Below are 26451 nucleotides of genomic sequence, written 5' to 3'. Positions count from 1 at the left end.
AAGAAATAGCTCCCGTGTTGCCTTGTAGCCATACTGGAAAGCTCAGGGGCCACCTCTGGGCAGCAGAGCTGGGCTGGGAGACGGACCCAAGGCCAGGCTGAGGGGCCCCATGCAACCGCTCAAAGGATTTGTGCTGGTGCAAGTGGATCAAAGGAACCAGCTAATGTGAAGGACCTGGGGGTGTTGGTTGACAGCCACCTGAATATGAGCCAGCAGTGTGCCCAGGTGGCCAAGAAAGCCAATGACATCCTGGCTTGTATCAAAAATAGTGTGGCCAGCAGGAGTAGAGAAGTGATCGTGCCCCTGTACTCGGCACTGGTGAGGCCGCACCTCGAATACTGTGTTCAGTTTTGGGCCCCCCACTACAAGAGAGACATTGAGGTGCTGGAGCATGTCCAGAGAAGGGCAGCGAAGCTGGTGAAGGGTCTAGAGCAGAAGTCTTATGAGGAGCAGCTGAGGGAACTGGGGTTGTTTAGCCTGGAGAAAAGGAGGCTGAGGGGAGACCTTATCGCTCTCTACAACTACCTGAAAGGAGGTTGTAGACAGGTGGGGGTCGGTCTCTTCTCCCAGGTAACAAGTGATAGGACAAGAGGAAATGGCCTCAAGTTGCATGAGGGGAGGTTTAGACTGGATATTAGGAAATTTTACTTCACTGAAAGGATTATCAAGCATTGGAACAGACTGCCCAGGGAAGTGGTTGAGTCGCCATCCCTGGAGGTATTTAAAAGATGTTTGGATGAGGTGCTTAGGGACATGGTATAGTGGTGGTCTTGGTAGTGTTAGGTTTACGGTTGGACTTGATGATCTTAAAGGTCTTTTCCAACCTATACAATTCTGTGATTCTGTGATTCTGTGATGCATCTTTGCAGAGTCCTTGTAGAATTGCTTATGGCAGTAGGACTCTGTCCAATGACTTGGTCATTTTCTTTTTTTTTTATATTTAAGCACAAACATGTGTTTAATTCGCCTCAAGGGATACAATAAAAATTCCCCAACAAACCTGATTCCAAACCCACCAAAGTCATCTTACATAGGGAATCTTAAATCAACCTCTCCATTGTACTACTGGAAAACAGTTTTTAGCAATGCCTTTTACTTGCAGCATCTCATGGGTTAATGATTTCTGATGCCCTATCATTTACCAAAAATCCCAAGCAGGAATCCATTTCAAGGCCACAGTGCAAGAACTCTATTGCTATTAAGTGTTGCCTATCACGACGTTTTACTCGTGAATGGGACAACATAATTCCTTAGCAATTACGAAGCCAGTTCTTCCAGTCTATATCATATTATGCAATTTTAGTTATTTTGTGGGATTTGTTTTTAATTTTTACTTCACCTAAGCAGTATGCAATTCACTTCTTTTTGCTGCACTACCATACCACTAAGAACAGTAACTATTAAATGAGAGGGATGAATATCAATCCTAGCAAGGAAAAACGTTAATGGAGTTTGGAATAAATGATCTGACTGGTCTAAAATGTTCTGCTCTATTCCTAGGGTAACTCGTCTTCCCAAGTGAAGAGCAGCCATAATGTCAGAGGACTTAAGCTGAAATTACAGGTGCTCACTACTTCTTAAAAATCAGGCCCGTCCTTTTAAGATCTTCTTATGTAATGATCTTCACAATGTTCAGATGATCTTCTTCACTATTCACAGGCAGTATTGTCTCAGTACTTGTTTTATATTGGGGGTGTTGGTCGACAGCCGGCTGAATATGAGACGGCAGTGTGCCCAGATGGCCAAGAAGGCCAATAGCATCCTGGCTTCTATCAGCAATAGTATGGCCAGCAGGACTAGGGAAGTGATTGTCCCCCTGTTACACAGTAATATGATTACTGTGTAAAATTTCCTGTTACACAGTAAACTGATTTGAGTCAAACTGAGCTTTTGTAGATTAAGTAGCTATAAAAAAATCTGAACTTTCCTATTTATTGCTAAGCTGTAGCCATATGAAATTCAAGGATCCACTTAGCTTATTTCTCAAAAAACCTCATCCAACTTACACAGACCAGGTTACTTCATTCCCAAAGCATAGGTTCAACTAGAAAACAGCAAAGCCTCTTCAGTATAACAGAATCAACCCTCAACTGCTACGCAGAAGGATCTGAAAAAGGCTGCCTTGCCCTTCTCACCTCCCCTACACAGAGGATGCGGCCGCCTGTCATCCAGGGCTGAGCTCTGACACAGTAAAGCTGCACAGCCCTGGCTCAGACTTCCAGGGAAATTGCTAAGCTGTGAGAAAGAACAGAGTTGACCTTGCAAAGTGAGAAAGGGAAAATGCAGAGAGAGAGGTTGGATTGTTGAAACTCGCATAGTGAGGAACTCAAGACTTCAAGAGGAGAAAATCAACATTAAAAGCTGCAAAAATCCTAATGGGAAAAATCAACGAGCTGGAGGACAGTGACTGGGCAAGACTCCAGATCAGCCCAGTGCATGGGGCAGCGGACCCCCACCCTTCACACCCTGGCTGAAGCCTGCCTGGCCAGCAAAGGCTCTGAAGTATCTCCGTCAGGGAGCATGCTAACACCTCACATAGTGCCTTGCTACTCTTTGCCATCTTTTGTGTAAAGCGGGTTTTTTGGTGAAATTGCACACACCCTGCTTGCAAAGCCTCTGCACGTGGCAAAAGATGCAACAAAGGCACCCAGCAAGGGAATGCTGCATCTGGCACCTAAAGTGATTTTTTTCTTCAAGAAGGCAAAATTGCCACTCAGCTTTTTCATCTGCAGCCACATCTCAATGCTCTTGCGTAGTCTTCCCTCGGATTCTGTTCAGCCCCGGCTCATGGAGAGTTCACTCATTCAAGTCAATCACCATTTCTTTGCTGGAATTCTTACTGATAATAGTAATTGACTGACTGCACTGCTTCTCCTCTGCTTTAAATTGCACCATCATCCGACACTACACTAAAAAAGACTGACAAACCTCCAAAAAACACCACCACACCAACGCTGGGCACTCTGAGAAACCCCAATGCTCTCCATGGCACTAGGAAAAAATGAAGCCTCTTATTTCACTTGACCTGCTAGCTGGGTAGCTTCCAGTACTTTTGCATAATCTTCCCTTGGATTTTTGTTTTAAAGCTTTCCTCCTGGTATTTGCAGTGTAAAAAAGGTCTTAGACCTACAGAGCAAAAGATTACAACAGAAAATCTTTTTAAAAAACTCTTCTCTCGCTACATCTAAGCCCATCCTCTTAACAGACACCATAACATTTTCCGAGAACATGTTATGGTTATGAAGGATCAACGACTGATTGATTCCTTAGCTGTTTAGGTTCACCTAACTAAAGGGAACTCTAGGGAAATGCATGTTTTCAAGTACTTTGGTACCTCAGCATTTTTAACCGACAACAACAGCTCTGCCAGTACTCACTTCTCAGTGAAAATCACATTCCCTCCACTGCAGATGACAATGGATTCCCACATTACACTGTGCTTTAGTGAAATGCAAAATAAATGTTAGAAGAGTTGCTGCTGTTAAAACAAGGCTGTTAACCTCACTGAAACAGCACTTGTTCATTTTTGTTACTTATTAAAACAGAATTAAAATCATTTTTTCTGCTAGACTGAGAAAGGCAGACATTTAAAGTTCAGCCTCTTTTTCAAGCAACATTATGCTAGATATCGACCTGTGGTCCACTCATGTGCTAAGCTTGGTGGGTGTATGTTCCCACCGCAAGACACACACACACAGACCCCCCGCAGACTCCTGGGCCAGGCTTCTGCCTTCCACCCCACACTGTGCAACACGTACGCTCCTTCCCATTTCGTGTTCCTTGCTTCCCATTACCCTAACCCTTCACCTCACCCTGATCACGTGCTAAAATCTGTAGCCATCTTGCTCAAAGACCAACACAAGATCTGCCTACAGCACTCCTCAACCTTCCGCTCTGGACTGCGCAACGTGCCTCACTCCTTCCCATGCTGAGCTGAGCTCCCTATTCTGCATCATCCTAACGCCAGTCCTAAACCCCACCCACATGCAAAGCCTGGCAGACAGGTGGAAGGCATGGCTGAGAGACAAACAGCAGGACTGCAGCTTCCCACACCAGCCCTCATCTTCCCACTGTGCCTTCTACAACTCAGGTCACTCCTGCACCTGCCGAGCCTCTGACTTCTTGTAGCCCTCACCATCCATTGAGGCCTTCAGCAGTCCGCATGGATTATGAAATCTTTCTGATTTCATAATCAGATTATCACTATGCCATCCTCAGAAGAAAAAGAGAGCATCTTCTGAAATTTACCTCGCTGTCTTTGGGGAAGAGAAAACCCCAAACCAACACACACAACATCATCATTTGGAAAGCAGTCTACAAGGCCTTGCAGGGCAACCCTTACCCACAGGTGCTGCAAGCCTAAAGACAGCAGAACAGAAGAGAGACAAGAGAGAACGTGCACCAAAAACTACTGTGATACCAGGCCCTTGGTTTCCAGCACGGGGCTTTGGCGGGGCTTTGATTTTTCCATCACTGTAAGTAGCTCTACTCAGAAAATAAACGTAAAAGGTGGTCAGACATCTAGATTGGGAAGGAGGGGGTGGGGGAAGGGAATTAAAAAAAAAAGAAGACAAAAGAAACCCCATCATTGCCACACTCCTCCCAGGGAAGACCTTGGGACTCTGACAACTGCCTGTAGCTCCCCACTTTCTGCTTGAGGAACACGCTTCATTGCCCTTAGGACCAGAAGGGCAGTGGGAGAGTGAGAATAAGAGCAGAGGAAAACGGGTAGAGAACAGGACTTGTGCTTTGAACCTGTATTCCTGAGACTCCTTCTGTAATAGCAGTAGTCTTGTAGTTTATCTTTCTTTAAGAACTGGACCTGGACTAATAACATTTCTTCCATTTGGATTCACATTTCAGTTATACTAATAAGAAGAGTCCTGACTTCACATAGAAGGTCTGTTCCCTTTTTGCCCTTAACAGGAGTTTGAGCAGAAAAGATTTCTGTCCCACATAGCTCTTTCAGCAAGTTCTCGAGATGCATAATTTCCAAGGGCACACTTTTTTTGCCCTCTCTCATGCCCTATATACTTAAGGCAAGAAAGACCATAGCCACACCATCTTTTGAAAATCAGCACGCAAAGCTTCTCTTTTTCACTCCTTTCTGTTAAAAAGAGTTGAGAAGTTAATGGACAGATTTGCCCTTACATTGAAAGTTTCCAGGAGAGTATGAAAAACCTCTTTTGGAAAGGATTAGGCACCCAGCACACAAAACCAAACTAAGCTCTAAGTTCCCATTTTCAGTGACTTCTAAAACTTGCCAAGGCAAAAGGGGGAAGCCAGAAACCAAAACAGGCAGAGACACTCACCTGACAAAGCAAACATGGAGACAATGGCAAGAAACAAACCTCACCAGTCACACTAACTGATGGGCTGTCAAGAATCCACAGGCTCCCCTTCCAGGAAGATCCAGCTGGACTTTGCAAGCCGCAAGACTGTCATCCAGGGGGCTTGTTTTACAAGGCAGGCCTTGTTTTCCTTAACTGTTTTCCTATTGCAGAAAGCAAAAAGAATGTATACCTCTCACTAGGCATCCTTTTCAGCTTTGAAAGACAGAGACATGTAGTTTGAACTAAAGTCACACCAGAGTTATATATTGGAGGGACAATACAAAAAGTGCTTCTTGCTTTTTTTAAAATGCTGAACGACTCATTTATTGTCTTGGAAAATGGCATTTTCAAAGGTCTGGAGCACTCAGCAAAGTAGGAAGAATTAAAAAAAAAATAATCAAGGATATAGTCCGGCAATGGAAAAAGAAAGAGGTTAAGCTTTGCAGACTAAAAGGGGGAAGAACGCCTTTGGAAAACATCTAAACGTGTTCTGGTTGAATACAGCAGATCCCATTAAGGCCGACGTGGAGGATCTTCTCAGAGCAAGGCAGATGACACAAGAACTCGACGACAAAGCTAGTCTTACCACAATTCTGCTCTGCAGCTGCAACTGAAGGGTAGAGGAGGCGGGCAGAAAAGGCTTTCTACATCATCATAGGCTGCCTTGCTGGGCTTTGCGAGCACCCCCTCCCAGCGCTCCTCCTTCCACGCTGAAGGACCCCGTATCACCCAGTCTGCCCAACTGCTGCCCTGAGCACCCCTGCACTGATAGGCAGCGCTGCCTCCCAAAATACGCTCACCCCTCAGTTCCTCTCCCTTGCACACTCACACAGAATGAGCAAAGGCACTAGTGTGGAGATTCGGGAACTGACTGGCAATGGGTGTACGTGGCAGGGATGCAGCTTTCCCAAGTACTGCACTCTGCAGGAGAGGGAAACGCCCCAGTGCCACAGGTGAAAGGCTTACATGCTGCCAAGCCTCATTTTCAGAGATGACTTTAAAGAAAAACCAATGAGTTTTGTTTTCTGACTTGTGACTCTCTTGACAAAACCCACCCATGACTCGCAAACAGGGGAACTGAATGCTCTTGGTTGTGAGAGTGTCCAGGTCACAGTCCCTCCCCAGCCAAAACCAGCACTTCCCACCTACTGCATCAGGACTAACCTGGGCTGGCCTTCAGTTGTGCTGCGCTGGTGGGAGACCCCCCTAAACAGCACTGATAGGGAGCTCCAGGGTCACATGAAATGCCAGATACATTAGTCCCACTCAGCCACTCGTTGCCGAGTAGAGATTAAAGAAAGAGTAGAGATTAAAGCCGAGTAGAGATTAAAGAAGAAAGAATAGGGGAGAGGAAAAAGAGGGAGGAAGAAGAAGAACGGCTACAGACAAATACATATGTTTGTTTTATTTTATTTTTTCCACCAAACCTTTATGTTACGCTCAGGTATTTCTTTGCAGGTGTCTGTTCGCAATATAGATACCGCTTGGAAAGGATGGAAAAGATGGTGGAGTTTGCAAGGAGCTAGTCTGAGGAGGGCAGTGCATGCCAGTGCCGGTGAAAATCTGCAACGTTCAAACAGCCGGCTGGACATCCAAATTCACACCCTGTAAGACAGAAACGTAAGGCCGGAAGGCAATCGTTTGTGGCACAGCCACAGCCTTCCTAGCTGAAGGCACAAGTGGCCATGGAGGTAGATGCCACACATACTGACGGTCCCAGCTGGCAGCAGGGATGCCATTACGTGCAGCTAGAGGGACCCCAGTCCTGCTTAACACCTGTGTGGAGAAACGGAAGCTTTTGGACCAGAAGGCGTGGCACAGCTGTAAGCTCGGCACGCCTGAGGTTTCTGTGGTGGCCATGGAAATTCTGTGCCACGGAGGGTGCCAGGGAGAAAGCTGCATATGCAGAGCTCCTGCAGGTGACTGGAAGCTCCTTGAATGAAGCCCCTGCCATTCTGCAGGTCCCTAACTGAGCTGCAGTTCGCCAGTGAGCTGGCTGCCCATCTCAGCCAGCACACCTGTAGCTATGCCCACAGTTTTGAAGTCTGCCAGGTGCCTGAGTGCGAAGCGCAGAAGATAACCTCCAGACGCAAACCCTTCTCATGGCAAAGCCATTGGTAGGCAGGCAGAGGGGAGGAGCCTAAGGAGTTCTGCTGCTAGAAGGAGTGCTGCCAGCTGGAAGGGAAGGAGGAGCAGACGTATGACCTACCTGCGTGCCGAGTCCCCCCATTTTTCCCCAGTGTCTGCAGCGCTGCTTATACACCATAATGGTTTGTAGAGTTTTGCTGCAGACGCTGACTTGGGGGCAATGCTAGGCAGAAGGGTGTGTTGTTTTGAGTCCCCTGACGGGTTCAGACAAGGCAAAAGCTTTGGAGATAGCTGTCCAAAGTCCCCTGGGCATCTGGGGCTTTGCCTGTCACCCGTGCCTTTTTAAACAGGTTTCTCCTCCCCTTTAGCTGGGGAAAGATAGGGAGCAGCAGTAGCCGGCTGACCGTCCATGGGTGGTGAGGAACAAGAGGTTCCTGGAGCGTGTGGCAGATAACTTCCTGACGCAGCTGGTGAGTGAGCCAACGAGGGAAGGTGCCCCGCTGGACCTCTTGTTCACGAACAGAGATGGACTTGTGAGCGATGTGATGGTTGGAGGCTGTCTTGGGCAGAGCGATCATGAAATGATTGAGTTTTTGATACGTGGAGAAGTGGCGAGGGGGGTCGGCAAAACTGCCACCTTAGACTTCCGGAGGGCGGACTTCAGCTTGTTTAGGAGACTGGTCGAGAGAGTCCCCTGGGAGGCAGCTCTTATGGGCAAAGGGGTCCAGGAAGGCTGGACATTCTTTAAGGAGGAAGTCCTAAAGGCACAAGAGCGGGCTGTCCCCAGGTGCCGAAAGACGAGCCGGCGGGGAAGAAGACCGGCCTGGCTGACTAGAGAGCTCTGGCTCAAACTGAGGAGAAAGAGGAGAGTCTATGACCTCTGGAAGAAGGGGCGGGCAACTCAGGAGGACTACAAAGGTGTAGCAAGGCTGTGCAGGGAGAAAACTAGAAGGGCCAAAGCTGAGCTAGAGCTCAGTCTGGCTGCTGCTATAAAAGACAACAAAAAACACTTCTTCAAATACATTAGCAGCAAAAGGAGAGGTAAGGAGAATCTCCAGCCCCTAGTAGATGGGGGAGGAAACACAGTGACCAAGGATGAGGAAAAGGCTGAGGTACTTAATGCCTTCTTTGCCTCAGTCTTTATTAGCAGGGCCGAATGTTCTATGGGTACCCAGCCCCTGGAGTTGGAAGATAGGGATGGGGACCAGACTGGAGCCCCCATTATCCAGGGGGAAATGGTGAGTGACCTGCTGCACCACTTAGACACTCACAAGTCTATGGGGCCTGATGAGATCCACCCGAGAGTGTTGAAGGAGCTGGCAGATGTGCTCACCAAGCCCCTTTCCATCATTTACCAGCAGTCCTGGCTAACTGGGGAAGTCCCTGCTGACTGGAGATTAGCGAATGTGACACCCATCTTCAAGAAGGGCCAGAAGGAGGACCCGGGGAACTACAGGCCTGTCAGCCTGACCTCGGTGCCGGGGAAGCTGATGGAGCAGATCATCCTGAGTGCTATCACACGGCATGTAGAGAATAACCAAGGGATCAAGCCCAGCCAGCATGGGTTCAGGAAAGGCAGGTCCTGCTTGACCAACCTGATCTCCTTCTATGACAAGGTGACCCGCCTAGTGGATGAGGGAAAGGCTGTGGATGTTGTCTATCTAGACTTCAGTAAAGCCTTCGACACGGTTTCCCACGGCATTCTCCTGGAGAAACTGGCTGCTCATGGCTTGGACGGGTGTACTCTTCGCTGGGTAAAGAACTGGCTGGAGTGGTGGTGAATGGAGTTTACTCCGGTTGGCGGCCAGTCACAAGCGGTGTTCCCCAGAGCTCGGTGTTGGGGCCAGTTCTGTTTAACATCTTTATCAATGATCTGGACGAAGGGATCGAGTGTACTCTCAGTAAGTTTGCAGACGACACCAAGTTGTGTGGGAGTGTTGATCTGCTGGAGGGGAGGAAGGCTCTGCAGAGGGACCTGGACAGGCTGGATCGATGGGCTGGGGTGAATTGTATGAGGTTTAACAAGGCCAAGTGCAAGGTCCTGCACTTGGGCCACAGCAACCCCATGCAACGCTACAGGCTTGGGGAAGAGTGGCTGGAAAGCTGCCTGGCAGAGAAGGACCTGGGGGTGTTTGTTGACAGCCGCCTGAATATGAGCCAGCAGTGTGCCCAGGCAGCTAAGAAGGCCAATGGCATCCTGGCCTGTATCAAAAATAGCGTGGCCAGCAGGACTAGGGAAGTGATTGTGCCCCTGTACTCGGCACTGGTGAGGCCGCACCTCGAATACTGTGTTCAGTTTTGGGCCCCCCACTACAAGAGGGATATTGAGGTACTGGAGCGTGTACAGAGAAGGGCAACGAAGCTGGTGAAGGGTCTGGAGCAGAAGTCTTATGAGGAGCAGCTGAGGGAGCTGGGACTGTTTAGCCTGGAGAAAAGGAGGCTGAGGGGAGACCTCATCGCTCTCTACAACTACCTGAAAGGAGGTTGTAGAGAGGTGGGGGTCGGTCTCTTCTCCCAAGTAACAAGTGATAGGACAAGAGGAAATGGCCTCAAGTTGCGCCAGGGGAGGTTTAGACTGGATATTAGGAAATTTTTCTTCACCGAGAGGGTTATCAAGCATTGGAACAGACTGCCCAGGGAAGTGGTTGAGTCGCCATCCCTGGAGGTATTTAAAGGACGTTTGGATGAGGTACTTAGAGACATGGTGTAGTGGTGGTTTTTGGCAGTGTTAGGTTTATGGTTGGACTCGATGATCTTAAAGGTCTTTTCCAACCTATATGATTCTGTGATTCTGTGATTCTGTGAAGAGCAGCAGAGCAAGCTAGGGTTTTAGAGGGCCTCTGCTTTTAATGTGACCTGAAATCCGAAGTGTCTTCAATCGTGTGTTTGCACCAGGGTCTGCGAGAGAGCTGTAGCCATTGCTGATGGAGCAACAGTAGCCCTCAACAGAAACAATAAGATAGTGTATCTTTCCGTGCCTCAGAAAGAAAGGCTCGACAACAGAGGTCATAATAAAGAGATGTTTAATTAGATAACTTCATTTCCACCCTTCTGTTTTAGGTCTATCTGTGGCGGGACTCTGCTGCCTGATAGCAGTCCGCTGCCCTGTCCGTGTTGGCCTTCATGCGCGCTGCCAGGCGGGAGAACATCCGTCCGCTGGAAGTGCCTTCCAGGCTAAAGAGGTGCTCCAGTAAGGAAAGGCAGCAGCTCTGCCGCAGCAGCCAGGCTAGCCTCTTCTTCCTGCCACACAAGAGAAACTGCTGGGCCCAGAGGCTCTGGCTGTACAGTGTGAAATCGGACAGGGCCAGGGGAATGCAGGGCGGCAGACAAGCCAGTTACACCTCCTCGGAGGAAAGGGAGCTGATGGAGGGAGGGCTGCTGGAGCGGAAGGGGGCAAGCAAAGAAGTGCTGCCGGGGGAAGCTGACCGCTCGAGAGGGCGTGTTGGCAGTACAGCCCCAGGGGAGCCAAGCAAAGCCGGGAACCGGCAGGAAAAGGGGTATCGCCCTCTGAGCTTCCTCATTCTCACACCTCACCTCCACCTCCTGCTCCTTCCCCATGTCCTTCTGGTCCTGCCTCCAGACCCCTGCCCCTCTTCAGCCTCCACTCCCTGTTTACAGCTCTCTGCTCCCAGCTACCACCAACCCCCTGCCGCAGCCAACACGTGCTAGAGACACATCCCCAGCTGCAAGCTGCTTTTTACCCAATGGCGTGCTTTGTTCCCACAGCTGCACGGGGAAGGAGGGAGGGAGGGAGGGAGGGGGGCAGTGTGGGGCTCTGCCGTTCCCTGTTCTACCCGCACATCGCTCCTTAATGCCTCGGTCCTGCTGAGGCCTATGCGCCAGGTTAGGTGTGGCCTCAAGTGTAGGCAGGTCTGGGCCCGGATGCCTGGGATGAGGTAGGAAATGGCTCTTCCTCCCCTGGGCTCTCAGTTCTGCTTCTTACCGGGCCTCCTGCGGAAGGGAGGATGCTCTTCTGGCAACATAAGCGGCACACTGCAACTCTTCCGCCTGAGACTCCACAAAGGCTCCAACAGAGGTCCGGGGGAACTGCCTTTTGAGCAGGCTCAAAGCCTCCCTGATCATTTTCTTTGCCAGCTTCATGCGTCCCAGATGACAGCAGACCTGCACAGGAAAAGGGAAACATCCCGATATGGACTAGTTGCCTAAGAGACTGCAGGAATCTGCCAGCGGCTGGACATGCCAGCGATGTCCTCTGCAACTGGGGAAGGCATCCAGCTCCATCCCCCAGGAGATCCCTCCAGACCTCCCCGTCTCTTTACCTCCCCTTTGAGGCTGAAGAAGGTGGCCTCTTCAAAGCGGGCTATCACATTCGCTTTCTCTTCCACTGAGTTCCTCAGGACCTCTGCTTCGTTCAGCTTCACGAGAGCCTTTGCGCAAGCACACAGAGAGCAGGTGAGCATGGGTGCAGAGCCCATGGCCAGCCTCGTCCTCCCCCGTTGCCTCTGGCATCTGTCTGAAGAGGGCCTGTCTCTCCCCCTGGTGCTGCCCACTCAAACACAGTCACGCTGGCTCAGAGCACAGGCACCAGTCATCCTTCTGACCGCCTCCCTCCTAACGCACCTCGTGCTAAGGGCACAGTGCCCTGTGTCTCTTGCCGCAGAAGAGGCAAACCGGAGGAAGAAGTCAGCATCTGACCCCAACGTTTCCCTTCCGAGACCCCGCGAAGGCATGCCCTATTGCAACGGGGAAGTTGTCCTGCCCAGAGCCAGGTGACTGAGAGGACTCCGTGCACAGCAGGTGCTGGCAAGCAGGGCAACTCACCATGTAGCTGTTGGAGACATGCAGGTAGGCAGCCGCACACTCCAGAAGGTAGTAAAAGGCTCTGGCAGCATCGCCCATTGCCGTGTAGTGGCGAGCCAAAGGCACAAGCACCTATTCCACGATGCCTTTGCATTCACATGAGCGTGCACCGTTGTGCTTCCCGTCGGTCTTGCTGGGCAGCTCAGTTGTCTGTTCGCTCCTTGGCAGAAACCGCCATGCCACACTAGTCAGAGGACAGTTCCCAGGGGAAGAAGAGAGCAAAGAATACACGGGCGTCACCTATCCTGGTCTTTCTCCCCACAGAGACTGCATCAGAAGCCCTTTGTTCAAAGCAGAGCACGAGGCCACGGGCAGGCAGGACTCAAACAGGTGCTTTGTAGGTAGGAAGAAAAAGACAAGCTGGGCTTTCTGTCACCTCCCACAGGCAAACCACCCGAGTCCCTGTGGCGGCTTTTCCCCTGCAGCTTTTGCAGCGCTACTGTGTAGGAACTGGAAAGCAAGGGCTCGCCAGTGTAGTGTGACCATCCCTCTGAGCCCACGGGCTTCCTCAAGCACTCTCTTAACTCCATGGCCATCTCCTCCCAGCTCCCACCCCACAGAAAGCCCTAAGCTAGCGTCACAACCGGCAGCCAAATGCCGGTGCTTCCTTTGCTCCTCTGGAGACCTGGAACTCACTGGCTTCAAAAATAGTCAAAACCTTGTCTGCTCACCCAAAATCCTCCTCCATGAAAGCCTGCTGCTGCTGCTGCAGAGCATCTGCAGCATCTGGAAAGGAAACAGGGGGTTAGATACCTCCTCACATACCCTGGGCTAAGAGCTGCTCTCCCTTTCCCAGTGGGCTTGCAAGGATCCTTGCAAGAGTCCCAACACACTGAGGAAAGTCTGCAGTGGTCGTCCTCACCTCCCGGGCTCATCCCTAGCAGATCTACTCCCACCCGATCCCCAGCACACACCCCTGGCCTCCTCGAGAGCCCGGGCTGCGGAGCATGGTGCACAGCATACCCTCAGCGGCGTGGGTCCTATCCCTCTTCAGCTCTTCTCCTGCGAGCACCAAGGCCCCCCAGCTGCGCGAGTCGTCCTGGTCAGCAGGGGCCTGACAGCTCCCTCTGTCCTGGGTGCTGGGGACGGCGAAGTGGTGGAAGGCAACAAAGTCCCCTTGGCTGCAGCTCTTGCATTTGTGTGCGTACCGCTCCAGGAAAGCGGCACACTTGCGGTGCAAGGCGACCTGCTGACTCTCGGGCCACAGCTCATAGGCAGCCTCCCGCAGCAGCAGAACACAGAAGGCCAGGACGCCAGACTGCCGCTCCACGGTCTTCTTGCTCGGAGAGGGACGCCCCACACCTGCAAGGCAAAGGGCTTTGGCATCAGCCCAAGCTGGGACCAGGGCTCAGGGCCATCCCAGCCGGGGCACAAAAGTCATGCCTTGGTGCGCATCCTTGGCGGCGAACCAGCGCTGCTGCACACCAAGCCTTGCAGCACGGGGCAAAAGGGCCCGGCTTGCCTTGCTGACGCTAGCACAGCCCTGGGGACACAGTGCTCAGCTGCACTCCAAGCAGGAGCTAGGGATAGTGCCGCCAGCCGAAGCAAGCCCTGGCCAGTGCTTTCTCCCCGCTCATGGCAAGGCACTCCCCAGCCTCCTGAGCTTCCCCCGCTGTGCCACAGGGGAATCAAAGCTGAATAAAAGCCTTTTGAAGGCCCTGGGGCACTCTGGAGGGCATCTTTGATCTGGATGCTGCAGGCAGCTGGGAGAGGATGTCAGGGATTCCACATGTCCTCCCACACCTGCGCTACGAGCAGCGCTTGGAGGCAGGGGAGCAGAGGCACTTGGGATGGCTGGTGGGAACTTCCCTCCAGCGCAAAGCTGTTGTGCTTTGAGAGTGACTTGTAAGATCTCTGAACAACCCATCCCAAACGGCCGTGCCTGCCTGAGCTCCCGCCACCCATCACCAGGGGGAAGCGCACCATGCCCTGGGGAGCCCCACCGGGACACAGCTGGGAGCTCCCTTGTCCACCTTACTGCTACCACTTACCGCTCTCTGCCTGCAGAGAGGTGGCTGGCCCCTTGGGAGGACCTTGGACATCTTCTGGCACCTCTGGGTTTTTCAGCCACTTAAGGATGTTGTCCCTCACCAGCATGTCCAACAAGCAATTCATCTTGTGCCTGACGCCAGCGGGAAGGATGTGCGACAGCAGCTGGGTGGTAAACACTGGCCCGATGACAGCTGCAAACTTCAAAACCATCTGCTTCAGCAGCTTGATCTGGTCCAGCTGAGCCAGCACAATCTCTGTCAAAAAGAAGCACCACATCTCTCTCTTGCCTGTTCCCCATGCTCAGGCTGGACAGGCTGGAAAGTTTCAACACATGAAATGGGGTAGGCTTTGGCCTCCTCTCCTTGGGACTGCACCTGCTGGGCAATCGCAACCCAGGGGAGGCATCTTCAGAGTGGCTCCGCTCCTGTTGGAATCGTAGGCCACAAGGCCTGCGGAAAAGCGAGACGCTCAAACAAACGCCCCCCCACCAAGGCTGAGCAGGGCAGGATCCAGCAGGTTCATGCATCCCATGATACGCCCTACCAGATCTGGAGTAGGTTTTGGCCCAACCGTGCACACAGAGGACAGAGAACTTTCCCCACTGCAGCTCAGAGGCGGACTCAGAGCTCCCCACAACGGTTGTCTTAACTTGGCCAGATGAAACTATTCCTTTCTTGTGGTCTTCTTCCTTTTTGTTTTTTTGGACAAAGCAACTTCATAGCAGGCATGCTTTGGCATGACGTTTCTTCAGGGCTCATACAAATGGCTCTGGCTAGAGAGGAGGGACACTCATTGATGGTTCCCCCATCCAGGTTCCCTGGCTTCAGGGGGATTTCCGTGCCAAGCCACAGAAAAAAAAAAGGATTTGGTTTGGATTAAGTGCCTTGAGACCAGCATTAGCTGGGGAACTCAGAATAGCGAGGTAGAAGCCCTGTTCAAAGTTGAATCAGAGGCAAGTCAAAGATTTTTCCCAGCAGAGGATTTGTTTCGGTGAGAAAAGGGAGTCATTCTACTGTTGCACCAAGAACCTTTTCTCGCCTACCTGCTGCTGGAAAGCAGCCAGCAGGCTCACAGCTAGTCCATGCCCAGTAGGCTGCCCGCAGCCCCAGGCCTGTTTCTAGTTGGACCGGAGCCACTTCCCAGCAGAACCCCCAAGCTGAGAGGGTGACTCTGCAGCACGCAGATGACCAGCCTCCCTCTAGCCAATGCCCTGGGAAGGGGCCCCAGCACAGCCGCGAGCTGGCAGAGCGGCGCTCGGCCCCTCACCTTTCAAGGTGGCAGGCAGCACGGTGTTCTCCAGGTTTGCATCTGGTCTGATGAAGCAGACCCTGCCCTCATTCCCCGCGCCCGAGCTCGAGGTTGCTGCCAGGGGTGAAGCCTCGACTGCAGAAGCTGGGTGGAGCAGGAGAACACAAATAAGGCCATTTGCAAAGTGACTTGCAGCTTGCAAACCTTTCAAAATTCACCTGAGATGGGACAAGTCCCACCTTACGTGGGCCAGTGCGGGCACCCTGACCTGCCTGCGCTTAATCACGTGGCCATGAAGCAGAGCAAAACAGTTCCCACTGCAAGCATTTCTTTGCATAGCCCTCCCCAAGACGTTCTGCCTTCAGACCAGCTTTCCCAAACAGTCAAAGCTTCCAGACTTCCCAGGGGACGACTGAACGCCCCGGGACAGAAAGCAGCAGCACTGCTGCCTTTGCCAGTGCTACCTCCACAGCCAGGGAAGTTGCCGCTGATCATGCAAAATGTAGCGTCAGTCCTGGCTGTTCCCAAGGCCATGGCACTCTGGCTGGCATTGCCCTCTCGGTGGCATTACCACCGTTTTCTTCCGTTACCAGCACCCTTGTGGAGATTTATGGTTTTGGATTCAAGTTTCCCAGGCCTGTCCCTCCCCTCAAGCTGGGGTTTGTTCTCAAGTGAGCCGGTGTTGGCCAAGGTAAATTACGCGCCCATCAGAATGCCTAAGAAACACACGTGCTTCGGAACGATTTCCCCCGTGTTTTAGCCCCCCACCCCCCACCCTAAGAATTTAGGCCCCTCCAAGCCACCAGAACTCGCTAGCCCCTGCTTTGGCTGGCCCAAAACAAGGCATGCAGGAGCCCACACCTCCGCCAGACCAAGTTCTGCACTGCTGCAGGATCTGACTCTGCCCAGATCCATGGGGGAATGACGGCGCAAGACTGTGCTGTGGAGAATGCGCCACAGCAACTCGCTAGTCAGCAGCAAAGGTGCTTACTGATCAGGCTCTCCCAGTTGTCCTCTACTTTTTCACCGTGCCTCCGGGTGCGGAACAAGAGCATGTTGTTGCAACGAAGGCAGCGCAGCAGCTCCTCGCAGTAATATGGGATCCCCGAGCTCCTTTGGATCAGGAACCTGGACAGGAGCAGACCCGGCAGTGGCCAGCACAGGGAAAGTAAGGTGAAACATGGTTCAGGTGGGCGGCGAGCCACTCGGGCATATCAGGGTAGCCAGCATCTTCGCCAGAGCTACACCTCACTTTTGAAAGGGATGGTCCTCCCGCTGGCTTGGGCTTTTGGGCCCCCCTGAACCTCCAGCCTTCGCTGAAGTCCATGGGAAAAGAATTGTGGTCAATGCCCAAAGCACAGAGCAGCGAGCCCTGCCTTTCCTCTCCTCAGGAGCCTAGACCCTCTCTGGCAGCAGGGCAGACCTCTGCCCCAGGGAATCTCCCCCACAGCCTGGCCACCTAGACCAAGGCCTTTTCACACCCCAGCCACGCTTGGGCTCGGGACTCTTCCTCCCTTCTTCCCTGTGCAACAGCGAAGGGCGGACACTTCCCACGCTCCGTCTCTAGGCAGTTGCCCACTCTCAGCTCACGCCTGCCAGGGTGAGGCGTAACAAGCAACCCACGTCCAGTACTCGCTAGAGTCACTGATGCTTCTAGCGGCCCTGTGCTCCCTTTCCTGGGGGGCTGGTTCTCTTCCATGTTCCCTTCCATAGGTTCAAGCCCTCAGGAAGAGCTCCCCTGCCTCCAACTTACCTTGCTAGATCCCTGGAGATGGTGTCCACTCCAAGGTCCTGGCAGGCTTTCTGCACCACAGCTGAAGGTTTCAGCTTGTCCAGATGAAGACAGGTGATTTTCTGGGACCTTGTGCTGCCTGCTGCGGCTTTCCAAAAGCTCTCTGTTCTTGCGTAGCCTGGAGCTAAGCTCACGACCATGAAGAGGGAGACGTTTCGGAGCACGGGTGACATGATACTCCAGGAGGCAGAGTCGATGAAATGGGCATTGTCGATGACAAATATGCCAAATTCTCCTCCAATGGTCTGAAAAAAAAGCAGGTTGTTCTGAGGGGAATCCAGTGGCTTCTCCAGTGTCTTCCAGGGGAGGAGATTTAGCCTCTGTCTCTTGAGAGGATGCTCTGAAGTCTCTCCCCAACCACTTCCCTGCTTAGACGCTGACTTCATTTGTTTGAGACTTTAAGGTCACACCTAACATCACTTGCCCTGCAGAAGGAGGGAGCTTGGGCAAGGGAATGCAGAAGACATTGTTTCTCCTCCAGGGCACACCTGATGGGAGGAAAGTTATTGGGTGTGTTTGTGGGGCTGCGGTGGGGAGGTGGGGGGTGGGGGGTTTCTCAGGCCCTGAATGGCAATGACCCAGAGGCGTGGTCCTCCCGCCCGCTCACACTGCTGTGGTACAGAGCCCGCAGCCGGCAGGCTTGTTTTCCTTCTCTGACCCAGGAGGAAGGAAGGAGAAATGCTCACCGTCTCTAGCACTTTTGCCAAAGTCGTGTGCAATTCCGTTTTTCTTTGAGTTTCGCACATCTCGCGAACCTCGTCCGAAACGGGAAACTGGCCGGAAAAGCAAGTCAGGGAGAAACATCACTCCGGGGCTAGGCACACACCTACCCACCAAGCAAGACCGCAGCGCAAACCACCTCTGCTGGCCTCAGCGCCTTACCTCTCCCCAGCACAAGTGCAAAGGGCCACGGTGGGGCCTTCACCTGCAGCCTAAAGCAGAGGCCCTCTGCTGAGGGTCTCTGGCAGAGCTGGGGCTTGGGGGTGGGCTGAAGAGCTGGTTCTCAGGCTGCGGGAATCTTGGGCTGCCTGGAGCAGACCGCTCACATAGCGGTGACCTCAGCACGAGGTCAGCAACAGCCTCTCTCCAATGCCACTTCCACCTTGTTCAGCATCCGCTGAACAAGGCACCGGCCACTGCCGGATGCAGCGTGGGACATGAACTCAACACAGACAGGGAGCCCCCCGGGCCCCAGAATGGGAAACGTGTGGTACGACCCCCGCGATTCCCACCCCTGAGCTAAGGCACTCCCAGCAGCATGCCCTCACAATGTCTGACCCAGAAAAGCTCAGGAGAAGGCCTTCTCCAGGGCCAGAGAGGCCTTTCGCTCTCACCTCGACGAGGAAAATGTCATTGAGGAGGCAATAGCTGCTCTCTTCGATTGTCCCTCGGAGCTTTGTCTGCAGCATGCGCTGCCTATCACTGCACAGTTCACAGTCCTGCAGGCCCAGGGCCCTGGCCATCAGCGTACGGATGGCAGAGAAGGACTGCCTCACGTTGACCTCTAGCAGTTCCACGGCAACCACCCTGCCATGCAAAAGCAGACAGGACTGAGATCCCCGACAGCCCAAGCCTTCTAAGACAAAAGGGGTGGAGATGCCCTTGCGGGGGGCTCTTCAGCCACCCATCTCAAAGTGCTTCCCAGAGAAGGCCAAGCTTTTTGCTCCTCATATGGGAAAGGGCACAGGGGGGCAGTTGCTGCCAAGCCACTGGGAGAGCTGGGTCGAGACGCTGTGTCTCTGCAGCGCCGGCCCAGGTCTCGCTACATCCCCCCGGCAGAGGAACTCACGGGGCTAAGAGGCAAGGATGGAGCAAGTGGTGAGTTTGCCTTTGGGCTCCAGACCTCAGCAGGCCGCCTCCCAGACCACAGGAAGGCTTTTCTGCCCCTTCTGGGCAGTGCTCCTTCTGGGAAACAGGCAGAGCTTCTGAGGCAGGCCACCCTGCTGTCTGTTGGGTCTGGCGTCAGATGAAAAGCACTGAGCTTGGGCTCTTTCCTTCTATCTGTGCCTGGCCCAGAGGTGAAGGAGGAAAGGCCATGGCTCAGAGAAGCCACCTCCAGCTCCCCGAAGAGGCGGAGGCAGGAGCAGAGCATGCACATGCTCCTAGGGAGTGTCTCCAGGAGGCTTTTTCGGGAGGCTGCAGTCCAAGGGCCAGGCGCGCTGCCAGAGGGGCTGGAGTGTTCCATGGCTGTCAGGGGATGGGCAGGGGCAGTGTCCCAAAGCTACAAGTCAGAAACCTGTACCTGTGGCCCGCAGCCTGGCCTAAATAGGCCAGTTCAGTAAGTAAGTGGCTCTTTCCGGAGCCCACCGTGCCCTCAAATGCCAGGATGTGCCCTTCTCCTAAATCCTCATAGGCTTTCAAGCAGCTGACAAAGAGGTCAACCTCCTTCTCCCGACCTGTGAAGACAAACAAGAAAACGAGCTGCTGGGGCGTGCTGAAAAGCAAAGAGCCGTCCCTTTTCCTGGCACCCTCCACCGCAGCTTCCCTCCCCGCCACCACATCCGCCAGCCTGCCTGCACCCAGGCCTCCTTCCCGCCCCCTCATCCCAGCTTTTGCACCTCTGCCTTCCTCAGAGCGGTGGCGGGCCCTGCTTTCCTGGAAAGGGCTAGGCACCTGCCTGCCAATGGGAAGCAGTGAATGAATGCCTGCGTTTGCCTTGCACGCATGCGCAGCTTTTGCTTTACCTATTAAGCTCTCTGTATCTCAGCCCACCAGTGTTCTCACTTTCACCCTTCCGGTTCTCTTCCCCATGCCACCGTGGGGAGCGAGCGGCTCTGTGGGGCTGAGCTGCCTACTGCGGTTAACCCATAACAGGGCCCAAAACATCCGGCAAGACGCCGAGTGATTCGAGGCATCCCGTGGGTTCTGACATTTCCATGTCTATGCCCCAGATGCTGCCAAGAAAGGAACTCTGAGGAGTACAAGGGGGAGAACCCACTCCCAAAACTCTCCGTCCGTCTGGCAGAAGGAAATCTCTTTCCTCATCCCAAAGACAGGGATCAGTTTAGCCCCCAGGCTGTGAGCAGCTCCATAGTTGAAAGGAACCTTCGTACCAGGCCTGGAGCACAGCAGCGAGCACCAGGTGCCTCCCCCTGCTTTCCACCCCAAAATACCCACCAAGGAGGGGCCAAGACAGGCAGCGCTTCCTTAGGGCTGCTGCACGTCATGCCATCCCTGACAAAAGCTTCTCCCTTCCCAGCGTGGCACTAAAAGTTACCAAGGGGAAGAAACTGGGGTTCAGAAGAGCAAGGCATTCTCCACCTACCCAGCAAGGGGACGTACTCTGACCTCTCCTTGGTAAGACCCATGCCAAATATGCTAGAAGCAGGGGAAAAGAAAACACAAGTCAATTAGCTGGTGAGAAGCCAGGGCACATACAGAAGCAGCCTGGCGCGGAGGGGCAGGATGTGCTCCTTGGGTACCTGCTTTTCTTTTCAGCAGCAAGTTATCCCCTGCACACTCCCCCAGCCAAAGTTCAAGCTGCACCCTGGGACAGCTTCAAGCATAAAGAAGCCCAACGGCCACGGGGGGACAGGAGAACGTATCAAGAGTCCATCACCACAGGCCAAATCCAGAGAAATCGGAGACATGTGAAAGAAGCCGGGGTGTGCTGTTGCCTAGCAGGCAGCTTTACCACGTTGGCCAAGAAAAACAAGTGTCTTGGAAAGGAGGGCTTGTGTCACTGAACAGGTTGGGACGCCAAGCACCTCGCGCCTTTGGCTCAAGTCTTCCTGTAGTTTCAACGAGACGGCAATGTTAACATTCAAACCGTCATCCAAAGAGAAGGTCAAATCCTGGCCCAGAGGAAGAGCCGGGATTTCAGCAGGAAGACGTGAGGAAGAGTGTGCCAATGGTCCACATTTCCCCATGGGAACCTGACTGGCCCAAAGCTTCCTGCTTGGAAGCAGCCGGGACAAAAACCTCCTTGGGTCAGCATTAGCAGGGCACGTGGTGGAGCAAGCACAGCACAGAAAGCACAGTCAAAAGCCATTTGGTCAAAGCCTGCAAGGTCACGTTGCGTCTACCAAGACAGACAAACCTTCCCCATCCCTGTGGCTTCACTCCTGCTCTCTCAGCAGCAGGAGACAGCAGGGGAGAGAGGCAAAAAGCTTCCCACACCAGGGCTTCCGACTGTCTCAGCCACAGGGAAGGGAGACCAGCTTGGTCTCTCTCTGCAGAACTCCTCTCTGCTGGCCAAGGCTGCACCCTTGGTGCCACCGTCCCCTCATCCAGCCCTCTCAGAGGACGCTCACCTCTTCTCGGTGATCCCCACATATTGATAGACAGTGCCAGGATGGCTAAGGCCTTTCATCTTTCTCTCCGGCAGCTCCTTGAAGTAGTAAGGGGGCAGCTGAGAGGCGGCGTAGGTCGCTGCATCACAGGACACCAGCCCAGGGTAGTGAACCATCATCCGGGCTGCCAAATTCACCTTCTGGCCAATGACTGCCAGAGAGAGAGAGAGAGAGAGAGAGAGCATGCGTTGATGTACCTGTGCCACCAGCCCTGTGGCGACCTTCCGGGCCAATGGCTGCCTCGCCTCCAGCACAGGCCGACCCCACAGCGGGGTCAGCAGAACCCAGGGGAACAACCGGCCACGGAGCCCATTCTCCCACTCCGGGCCAGGACTGGGGCCGCCTGCGCCGTTCCTGACCCGCTGCTGGGCAAGCCCTCTCCCAGCCCGGTGGATCTCCACCCCAGTGGATCCTTGAATTTCATATGGCTACAGCTTAGCAATAAATAGGAAAGTTCAGATTTTTTAATAGCTACTTAATCTACAAAAGCTCAGTTTGACTCAAATCAGTTTACTGTGTAACAGGAAATTTTACACAGTAATCATATTACTGTGTAACAGGGGGACAATCACTTCCCTAGTCCTGCTGGCCATACTATTGCTGATAGAAGCCAGGATGCTATTGGCCTTCTTGGCCATCTGGGCACACTGCCGTCTCATATTCAGCCGGCTGTCGACCAACACCCCCAATATAAAACAAGTACTGAGACAATACTGCCTGTGAATAGTGAAGAAGATCATCTGAACATTGTGAAGATCATTACATAAGAAGATCTTAAAAGGACGGGCCTGATTTTTAAGAAGTAGTGAGCACCTGTAATTTCAGCTTAAGTCCTCTGACATTATGGCTGCTCTTCACTTGGGAAGACGAGTTACCCTAGGAATAGAGCAGAACATTTTAGACCAGTCAGATCATTTATTCCAAACTCCATTAACGTTTTTCCTTGCTAGGATTGATATTCATCCCTCTCATTTAATAGTTACTGTTCTTAGTGGTATGGTAGTGCAGCAAAAAGAAGTGAATTGCATACTGCTTAGGTGAAGTAAAAATTAAAAACAAATCCCACAAAATAACTAAAATTGCATAATATGATATAGACTGGAAGAACTGGCTTCGTAATTGCTAAGGAATTATGTTGTCCCATTCACGAGTAAAACGTCGTGATAGGCAACACTTAATAGCAATAGAGTTCTTGCACTGTGGCCTTGAAATGGATTCCTGCTTGGGATTTTTGGTAAATGATAGGGCATCAGAAATCATTAACCCATGAGATGCTGCAAGTAAAAGGCATTGCTAAAAACTGTTTTCCAGTAGTACAATGGAGAGGTTGATTTAAGATTCCCTATGTAAGATGACTTTGGTGGGTTTGGAATCAGGTTTGTTGGGGAATTTTTATTGTATCCCTTGAGGCGAATTAAACACATGTTTGTGCTTAAATATAAAAAAAAAAGAAAATGACCAAGTCATTGGACAGAGTCCTACTGCCATAAGCAATTCTACAAGGACTCTGCAAAGATGCATCACAGAATCACAGAATCACAGAATTGTATAGGTTGGAAAAGACCTTTAAGATCATCAAGTCCAACCGTAAACCTAACACTACCAAGACCACCACTATACCATGTCCCTAAGCACCTCATCCAAACATCTTTTAAATACCTCCAGGGATGGCGACTCAACCACTTCCCTGGGCAGTCTGTTCCAATGCTTGATAATCCTTTCAGTGAAGTAAAATTTCCTAATATCCAGTCTAAACCTCCCCTCATGCAACTTGAGGCCATTTCCTCTTGTCCTATCACTTGTTACCTGGGAGAAGAGACCGACCCCCACCTGTCTACAACCTCCTTTCAGGTAGTTGTAGAGAGCGATAAGGTCTCCCCTCAGCCTCCTTTTCTCCAGGCTAAACAACCCCAGTTCCCTCAGCTGCTCCTCATAAGACTTCTGCTCTAGACCCTTCACCAGCTTCGCTGCCCTTCTCTGGACATGCTCCAGCACCTCAATGTCTCTCTTGTAGTGGGGGGCCCAAAACTGAACACAGTATTCGAGGTGCGGCCTCACCAGTGCCGAGTACAGGGGCACGATCACTTCTCTACTCCTGCTGGCCACACTATTTTTGATACAAGCCAGGATGTCATTGGCTTTCTTGGCCACCTGGGCACACTGCTGGCTCATATTCAGGTGGCTGTCAACCAACACCCCCAGGTCCTTCACATTAGCTGGTTCCTTTGATCCACTTGCACCAGCACAAATCCTTTGAGCGGTTGCATGGGGCCCCTCAGCCTGGCCTTGGGTCCGTCTCCCAGCCCAGCTCTGCTGCCCAGAGGTGGCCCCTGAGCTTTCCAGTATGGCTACAAGGCAACACGGGAGCTATTTCTTACCTCATTGTCAAGGGAAACTCCACTGTCTTACAAGAAGTCCTTCTGTCTCTGTGCCTTTCCTTCATGAGGATGGTGGATGTGTGCAGCAGCATGTAGAGAGCAAGTTGTTGGGCTCTAATTCTTCAAGGATGTACTTTACATCCTTGAATGTTAATGAATTATTTCCTTAATTGCTGAGATTTACGCTCTGCAGATAGCAAGCACAAGCCTGGTGGCCTGCTTCAGCAGCTGACACAGTGCCTGGAATGAAGACATTGCTTCCAGGGGCCGACTGTTATTCCAGCAAGTTGTAAAATGAGCAGCACACTCTTCTGTTTTTACCAAAGGAGCCAGTGATAAAGGTTATGCACACCAGATGGTCATAAATAATGGCATTAGCCTTAGTTCAAAGAGATCATATTGATCTCTCTGTATTTGGAGTTCCCTCTGTTGTAGGGGGATAGAAAGGTAGAGAACACATCCCTGAATTTTGCCAGCATTACCCCAGAAAAGATAAAAGCACTGTAATCTCTTAGAGCTCCTGAAGGGAGCTGTTAGGAGAGGCCAAAGTCTTTCAAAATGTTATTTTTTTAATTATGTTTTTTTAATCTAGTATTGCATACAAATGATAATGAAGAAATCCTTAGAAATACCAACATTTTGTGATGTTTAAGCCCAGTTGGCTTGGTGCTTAAACACTAGATGTCTGACATGATTGCTATCCAACAGTCTTAAATTCACTTATGAACTACGCCCTTCTAACAGCTTATGCCTAGGAAGTAAAATAAAACAGTGATTCCTTCTGGAAAGCTGTAGGAAACTTTCTGCGTTTCCAGCGTTGACATAGAGCAGGACTGCTGTAGAAAAAAAGGTTAAAAATGTGGCCCAGTCGGCTCACTGCTGTCAGTGAGCTTTTGGCAAAGGGATTTGCTAAACACCAAGGGCAAAACTTTGAAGAAGCAGCATTGGCTGTACTGAAGGACTGTTCTGAAACTTGTACTATACCTTCTTAGTAGACAGGTGTTTGATACCTTCTGAATAGGTTGCAAAAATTAACTTGCATCATAACTAATAACACCATAAAATCAGTTTGAAAAGCTAAGTTATAGTTTTCAAAGAGAAATGTTGCTTATGATATGCTCTTTTCACCAGTTGTGCTTAGTTGCATGATTCCAAAGTAGATTTGTAAGGACAACTTATTAAGAGAACAAGCTTGATAACTGTATTGTTTTTATTTACTGCTTTTGCTTGTCATTTTTATTTGGATCTGTCCAACTGATACAAAAGGAGTTCACAAGAGACTGATGAAATATCATTCTGGCTTCTGGTAAGAGTTGTTTTGGAAAAAGGTGAAAGGTTTGCAATTCTTCCTAGGGTTGTTCCCTCTTAGCTCTTTCAGTTGCCTTAAGAATCATACTGAGACACATAATCCAGTGTTATTCAGTGAGAATTTAAATGTTGGGAATTTTTGTTGCATTTAGTTTAATTTTCTGGTATCAAGAATTGGGGAAGCTCCACAGGCAAAAAGGCTAGACTGAGACACCTTAGTAATAAAAAAAACTTCCTAAAAAATGACTGGAATTCTTGAACCCTAGAAAGCACTTACTGACATTTTACCTGTGCTCCAGAAAAGGTTTTGCAGTAGGCTGGTAATTCTGAGCTGGTAATTCCTGATTTGACTGTCACGGTACTGAAATCACACAGCTGTCCTGTGCCGTAAGTTATCCAAAAGTGTCTTAAAATACGTGGTAGAATGTTTGCATCTGCCTGAGGTCATGTCTTATTGTCAGATGTGTAAAAAACACTGACATGAGACCTTGGAAGAATGACAGACACTTGTAACAGTATTGTATGCCTTTGGAAGAGGTAACAGTGGAATTTGGGCAGCATAGTGCTTTGTGCGTACTGTGGCTGCAATGCCCAATCTACCACATTTCCAGAATTCAGTCTGACAACACTAGCTTTTGTTGCAAAGTTGTTCTACATCTGCAGTTTTCTGCGAAGTAGGTCTGTGCTCCCTTACTAATCTCCTGTGGCTGGAAACTACAGTAGAAAGTCAGGCCAGTCAAGCCAAATACAGAGATTATTTCAAATTTGCATTTCTAGTTTACCTGTTATATAACCTGTCATATTTATGCTTTAATACATGCGAGTATATGCATAGGCACACAAATGATTAGGCTTTCAAAACCAATTGATAATTGCTAGTACAAGCCTGTATGAGAAGCTGGGGTGTAGTACTGAGTGAACAGTAAACTGAGACTTTAGCATTCAAAAGACACAGTACAAATGACCAACCTGCATAAATCAGGGCAAGGGCTGCAAATATGAAAATAGATATTTTTGTTGTTTTCAGTTGTTTCAGGTGTTGCAGAAGTGCTACAGGATCACTCATTTATTGGCTGTCAGTCCTCACAGTTTTGTCTGACATTACCTTCTCAATACAACAAGAACTTGGTTAAAGAAGCTGTTAGGCTTGTTGGCAGTTCAGTAACTCCGCACTGCCAAGCTAATTAAAAGGAAGAAGG

The 26451-nt window shown here is 51.2% G+C and overlaps 1 protein-coding gene across 1 annotated transcript; it reads right to left on the bottom strand.

The window, feature by feature from the left end:
• Positions 1-10483: 10483 nt before the first annotated feature.
• On the bottom strand, positions 10484-24036 carry LOC142418833 (adenylate cyclase type 10-like). Its single transcript, XM_075521212.1, is given in 16 exon segments — positions 10484-10661; positions 11365-11543; positions 11702-11809; positions 12204-12402; positions 13190-13544; positions 14234-14488; positions 15501-15617; positions 16474-16610; positions 17236-17519; positions 17961-18047; positions 18609-18801; positions 19517-19670; positions 20540-20592; positions 21528-21717; positions 22270-22379; positions 23945-24036. Coding segments are annotated over 16 exon segments (2691 nt in total).
• Positions 24037-26451: the final 2415 nt, after the last annotated feature.

Source organism: Mycteria americana, chromosome 19 (genome assembly GCF_035582795.1).
Source record: "Mycteria americana isolate JAX WOST 10 ecotype Jacksonville Zoo and Gardens chromosome 19, USCA_MyAme_1.0, whole genome shotgun sequence".
Lineage (NCBI taxonomy): Eukaryota > Metazoa > Chordata > Aves > Ciconiiformes > Ciconiidae > Mycteria > Mycteria americana.
This window is presented reverse-complemented; position numbering and strand designations above follow the sequence as displayed.